The 7,233-nt window shown below is 43.5% G+C and overlaps 1 protein-coding gene across 1 annotated transcript in view; it reads right to left on the bottom strand.

Annotated features, from left to right (window-relative positions):
- Positions 1-1,814: 1,814 nt before the first annotated feature.
- Positions 1,815-7,233, bottom strand: part of LOC143286438 (uncharacterized) — a 26,111-nt gene continuing 20,692 nt past the window's right edge. Inside the window, exons 9-11 of the mRNA XM_076594004.1 lie at positions 5,764-5,850; positions 4,903-5,082; positions 1,815-2,956 (exon numbers count right to left, since the gene is read on the bottom strand). Coding sequence (XP_076450119.1) covers positions 2,901-2,956; positions 4,903-5,082; positions 5,764-5,850 — 323 coding nt within the window. The 3' untranslated portion in view covers positions 1,815-2,900. The remainder of the gene's footprint in view (positions 2,957-4,902; positions 5,083-5,763; positions 5,851-7,233) is intronic.

Raw genomic sequence — 7,233 nt, 5'->3', positions numbered from 1 at the left:
AACAATCAGGACTTTGTGAGACATTTCCCTGACCGACTTTGACTTGCTCTGAACGTATAGTTTACTTACTCCCTCCCCCCCCCCATCTCCCGCGCCCACCCAACACACACACGCTTTTATTCAATTCATAACAATGAGCACACATTCGTGCACGCACTCGCACACACACGCTCACAATCACACATGCACAAAAACGCACGCACACACTCACACTGTGTATCATGTACCACATGTATACAGCACTGTATCCATTTAGATGCTTATCATAATATTATAATCATACGAAATATGCACACATTACGTTACTACATGTGTAGTGTATGTGAATAAGGATGCCTAACGTGATATTACTCTTTCGGGTACTTATATAATGGTGCAAGGATGGGAAATTGGGGGCTTGCTTCACTGGTTTTTGGCAGGACTGAAGACCGTAAAGGTACTGAGATGCTGCTTGTGGAAAAGGGAGGAGGATTTTTATTCAATGTCTTGTCACAAGTCTTTGCGATTTCAGACATTCTGTTTAGGCATTGATTTTAAATTTTGATAATATCGTTTGTAAGGAAGGGGAGGAATGCTGAGTTCGAGGAAACGGTGTAGATGGAGGTAGGCATCACAGGTGAATATTTAGAACAATATTTATTTATTTATTATTATTATTATTATTATTATTACCTTTTGATATTATATTTATTTATTTATTTATTTATTTATTTACTCATTTGTGTACGCTTATCTATTATTTATTCACCTTTTTTTTTCAAGGCCTGACTAAGCGCGTTGGGTTACGCTGCTGGTCAGGCATCTGCTTGGCAGATGTGGTGTAGCGTATATGGATTTGTCCGAACGCAGTGACGCCTCCTTGAACTACTGAAACTGAAACTGAAACTAGAACAAATGGAAGCATACCTGAAAAAGTTAAAGTAAACGTGGATCGAGAATTTGTGATGGTTTGTCTTTCTTCTTGTTTTTTTCTACAGCCTACAGCAAGTTTTTCTTTTTAAACATTTCTCCATTTGTTTTTGTTTGTTTGTTGCTGTTTTTTTTTTAAGACTCGGGAGTTATCTTTCATGGTATTTTCGATATTGGTGACGTTTCTCTAACGCGGTTTCTAGACAACAACGGATTGGGGGGGGGGGGGGTCTTTTGTTTCCTTACGCGCACACACACACACACACACACACACATATATATATATATATATATATATATATATATATATATATATATATATAGATAGATAGATAGATAGATAGATAGATAGATTTCTCCATTTGTATTTTTCAAGACACAGCAGTTATATTTCATTGTACCGTCGATATTGGTGTCACCCTTCTGATGGGGTCTGTAGATTTTCACGGGAACGTTTTTGAAGAAGGCCGATGTCGATAGGGTCAGTTCTTCACTGCCTTCGCTACTACTACTATTACTCTTCTTCTTCTTCTTCTCCACTGCCTTCACTTCTTCTTCTTCGTTCGTGGGCTGCAACTCCCACGTTCACTCGTATGTACACAAGTGGGCTTTTACGTGAATGACCTTTTTTTTCCCCCGCTGTCTAGGCAGCCATACTCCATTTTCAGGGGTGTGTATGCTAGGTACATTCTTGTTTCCATAACCCACCGAACGCTGACATGGGCTGCAAAATCTTTAACGTAGCGTACTTGATTTTCTGCTTGCGTATTAAACACACGAAGGGGGTTCGGGCACAAGCAGGTCTGCGCATTATCATATATGTTCAGTTAGATATTGACATCCTCTTGCATGAGTTTGAGTGTGTGTACTTTTAGACACGATGTAGGTGATATTTCTCATTATCTTTTTTTTTTTTTTTTTTTTTCTCTTTGAGTATGTTTTTGTAGTGTGACATTATCCTTTATTACCCATGTCAAAGTTATATATCAATGATGCAGTCTATCGGAATGTTCTTCTAACATTTCCTGTGTTGTTAATGTGTTTGGATATATGTTGACCTGGGAGATCGGGGAAAAAATATCCACGCTCTACCCACAAGATGCATCGGGGATCGAACTCAGAAAAAAAACAACTCGGGTGAGAATCCAGGGTTCTAACCATTTGACCACCGCACAGTTCCTATTAACTCACTCAAGACCAAGGACGATTAGTCAGTCGCCGTTACCGAGATTCGAACCCCGAGACCCTCAGATTGAAAGTCCAACGCTTTAATTAACCACTCGGCTATTGCGCCCGTCAACGCCGTCAGTTCAAGGGTGTATGACCCGTCACTGCGGGATGTTCTTCAGCGTGAACACTTGTCTGTGTATCGTCCACTGTTTTAAAAGTAGGTGGATAGCGCATGCCTTTTTTTTTCTTTTTTTTTTTTAGTCCATTTGCTGACTGAAGCCAGCGGAGGTGTTCAATCAGCCATTTTGCTACTCCAGTCAGTACAGCGCAAAGCGGTAACGTTATATGTGTAGCCGAGCACTCAGCTGAATACGATGACTGCCTCACGGCAAGCTTTCACTTGCTCGCGGCGTTAGTTAAGCTGACATTCCTGAGCGTGCCTCCACAGCAAGTTTGCGCTGTGTGTCACTGCACTGTTTTCCTGAAATAACTTTGGTAAATAAACCATCGGCAGATATCAATCAAGACACAAAATTTGGCGTGTCGTGGGGGCAAGCATAACACGATTTCATCGAAGACACACGGTTACAGTTCAGAAACTACCACCAGTTAGCGGACGACTTCTCAGCAAACTGATACGAGTCTCAGTATGGCGTCAAGTTGGCTTCAGATTTCCTGGCCAATGGGGTTATCCATCCATTTTAACATCAGTGGTATCGTCTGATTGGGCGACGGATGTTTCCTGTTCACCAGTGCAAGCTGCCTCTTTCTGGACAGGGCAGGAAACAATGCCCCCCCCCCATCCTTTCGGTCATTGCTTTTCACAGTGCTGCATTGAGATCTGCCACAGGAATTTCGTATCCGTCGTCGTCTGTTCCTGGAAAACAAAACCAACCAAATCATGGGTATGTGTTTGAAATGCGACAGAGAGAGAGAGAGAGAGAGAGAGAGAGAGAGAGAGAGAGAGAGAGAGAGAGAGAGAGAGGTAGGGGGTGGAGGGGGCGTGGGGACAGAGACGGAGAGACAGAGACAGACAGACAGAGACAGAAATACAGAGACAGAGACAGACAGAGAGACTGACAGACAGACAGAGACAGAAATACAGAGACACAGAGACAGACAGAGAGACTGACAGACAGACAGAGACAGAAATACAGAGACACAGAGACAGACAGAGAGACTGACAGACAGACAGAGACAGAGATACAGAGACAGAGACGAAGGAGAGTTGGGAGCAGACAGAGAGACAGAGAGACAGACAGACAGAGAGACAGACAGACAGAGAGACAGACAGACAGAGAAAGAGAAAGAGAGACGAAGGAGAGTTGGGAGCAGAGAGAGAGAGAGAGAGAGAGAGAGAGACAGAGACAGAGACAGAGAGAGAGAGACAGAGACAGCGAGACAGAGAGAGACAGAGAGAGACAGAGAGAGACAGAGAGACAGAGAAAGAGAACGAACGAACAAGCAAATGAACGAACGAAAATGTTTAATTGAACTTTGGCCATGGACCACAATTAAAAAAATATACATATATAAAATAAATAAATAAAAACCACGGAACTGTGAGGTGTATGGTGTGGGGTTGGGGGGTATTACAATAGTTGAATAGCGTCACACAATATCATACCGTACAAGAAAGAAAGCGAGAGAGAGAGAGAGAGAGAGAGAGAGAGAGAGAGAGAGACAGAGACAGAGACAGAGACAGAGAGAGAGAGAGAGAGAGAGAGAGCAATGGAGGTGGGGAGAATAGAAGGAGGGAGACACTGTAGAGATGAAATGATTTACAGAACAAGCAATCGGCAATAACACAACACAACGACTCACGCAGAGACAGGTCGACAATAATAATCATATACAATGACAGTCAGTGTGTTCGACCATGACCATCAGAACAGCAGACGGAGGCAACAACTGCTGTCCCAACTTTCTGGGGCTAGAATTTGATTATAGTGGAGTTTGTCTTGCCCAAGTTACATCCCTCCCCCCCACTCTCTCGGCCATGAGGGTTTTAGGACAGTCGGCGTTCGGATGGTTCCCAAAAGCCAACAAGCCCCTAAGGCTGCAGCACTAAGAGCCAGTGCATTTTTGCCTCCTAGTTTGAGAGTCATAGTCCTTCACAAAAGACCAAGCTGTAAATGATTCCCCATTGCAATGGAGAAACCATTGATGATACAGCTCTCATTTTGATAATAATTATTATATGAAGCCAGAAGAATAACAGACGCCATAAACCCTGGACAACCAAAGATTACAATAATAATGATAATTATTACATTTATATAGCGCTGAATCTTGTGCAGAGACAAATCAAAGCGCTTTCGCACCAGTCATTCACACGAATGCGTAACTCTACAACTGGAGAAACTGAAGACAAGGAAGAGGCAGGGAAAGGAGGCTATTTTGGGAAGCGGTGGGATTTAAGACCAGATTTGAAAGAGCCGAGTGCGGAGGCCTAACGAAGAGAAAGAGGAAGTTCATTCCAATTGCAAGGTCCAGAGACAGAGAAAGAATGGCGGCCAACAGTCGGAGTGTTTGAATCTGGGTATGTGTAAACAGAGTGGATCCGAAGCCGATCGCAGTGAGCGAGATGGAGTGTAGAGGTGAAGGCAGCCGCAGAGATAGGAAGGGGCAGATTTGTGAATACATTTATAATGTAGAGTGCTGATCTTGTACTTTATATTGTGTGAGACATGTAGCCAGCGGAGATGTTGCAAGGGAGGAATGATGTTCTCAGATCTTTTCTTTCTGAGGACGAGTCGGGCAGCAGAGTTTTGTATGTGCTGAAGGGACTGACATATGAAGCAGGCAAACCACCGTATGTACCACCGTATCTTGTCGCTACGGCGTCTGAGTGGGCGAGGGATGTTTCCTGTGCACCACCAATGCAAGCTGCCTCTTTCCGGAAAAGACAGGGATCAATGTTCTCATCTTTTCGGTCATTCCTTTCCACAGTACTGTGTTCAGATCTTTCGATTGAGATCTCGTATCCGTCGTCACCTGTTCCTGGGGAAACCGAAAAAATACGAGCAAAGAAATATATATATATATATATATATATATATATATATATATATATATATATATATATGTATCTATGTATGTATGTATGTCATAGACAAGTGTTTGGAAGGAAATAAGAGAGAGAGACAGGGGGGGTAGGCGGGGGACACTCACACCCACACTCACACACGCTTCTCCTCCCCCCCACACACCTCCACACCCCCCATCCACACACACACACACACGCACACACACACACACACACACACACACGAATACACACACACTACACACAGACACACACCCACGTACGCACGCGCGCGCGCGAACACACATAAAAGCACAAACACATAGACACACACACAAACACACAGACACCACACACACACACACACACACACACACACACATGTACCTCACATACACACATTACACATACACACACACATCACACACACACACACACACACACACAACACACACTCACTCACAAAATACACACACAAACACACTCACAAAACACACATACATGCAAACACACACAAACACACACGTGCTCGTGCGCACGTGAGCTCGCGCATACACAGACACATAAACACGCACACACACAGACACACAGACACACACACACACACACACACACACACACACACACAGAAAGAGAGAGAGAGAGAGGAGGAATACCTGATGGTTGGGCAGTTCCAGACAGGGGGCTGTAGACAGACTTCAGTCCGATGTCAATCGGCTTCAGTTCATTGTACGGCCCTGTGTCTGGAACAACAACAACAACAACAACAACACACACACACACACACACACACACACACACACACACACACACACACACACACACACACACACACACACACACACTCAGTTTCAGTTTCTCACGGTGGCAACGCTACGTTTGGGCAACTCCATAATACGCTATACACCACATCTACCAGACAGATGCCTGGCCAGCAGCCTAACCCAACGCGCTTAAGTGCATGAATATACATTTCCGTACCTATTAGAGTGGATTTCTTCGACAAAATTTTGCCAGTGGACAATATTCTCGTTGCCATGGGTTCTTTTTCAGTGCGCATCCTCATATTATTCACTGCACCACATCAGATGCCTGACCCAGGCGCGCTTGCCAGGCCTTGAGTGCATGCTTATATATTTGTTTACCTATCAGAGTGGATTTCTTTTCAAAGAATTTTAACCAGAGGAGAACACTCTTCGTTGCCATGGGTTCTTTTTTAGTGCGCAATTCCCATATTCGCTACACCACATCTGCTAGGCAGATGCCTGACAGTAAGTATATAACCCAGCGCGCTTAGTCAGGCCTTGAGTACATGCATATACATTTGTGTACGTTTAAAAGTGGATTTCTTTTTTTGCATAATTTTGCCAGATGACACCATTCTCGTTGCCATGTGTTCTTTTTCAGTGCGCATCCCCATATAACAACAACAACAACAACAACAACAACAACAATAATAATAATAATAATAATAATAATAATAATAATAATAATAATGATAATAATGGGCATTTATGGCGCTTAATCTAACCATAGCCATAAGCGCTTACTAAAACAAGAATACGTATAGGACAAGTATACTGGAACGAAACAGCACAGGCATCAAGTGACAGTCACCACTTCCAACACGATTTTGCCATTCTCTTATCACGCACACAACAGACGCACACGAAGAAAGAGACAGACAGACAGACAGACAGAGACAGAGAGACAGAGACAGACGCACAGACAGACAGACAGACGGAATGAGACAGGGAGTCAGAGAGACGGACAGACAGACAGAAAGACACAAAGAGAAACAGAGGGAGACAGAGAGAGACACACACACAGAGCAATGTGTTGCCACATACCCTCATCCACAGCAGCTGCTGAGACACACACACACACGCACACACACACACACACACACACACACACACACACACACACACACACACACAGACAAAGAGACAGAGAGAAAGAGATTCAAGATTAAAATGGTTTAATGACTTAAAGCAACATGCTCATAATGGTTTAATGACTTAAAGCAACATGCTCATAATGGTTTAATGACTTAAAGCAACATGCTCATAAGAGATTCAAGATTAAAATGGTTTAATGACTTAAAGCAACATGCTCATGCTCAG

This window comes from Babylonia areolata, chromosome 10 (genome assembly GCF_041734735.1).
Source record: "Babylonia areolata isolate BAREFJ2019XMU chromosome 10, ASM4173473v1, whole genome shotgun sequence".
NCBI classification, from domain to species: Eukaryota; Metazoa; Mollusca; class Gastropoda; order Neogastropoda; family Buccinidae; genus Babylonia; species Babylonia areolata.
This window is presented reverse-complemented; position numbering and strand designations above follow the sequence as displayed.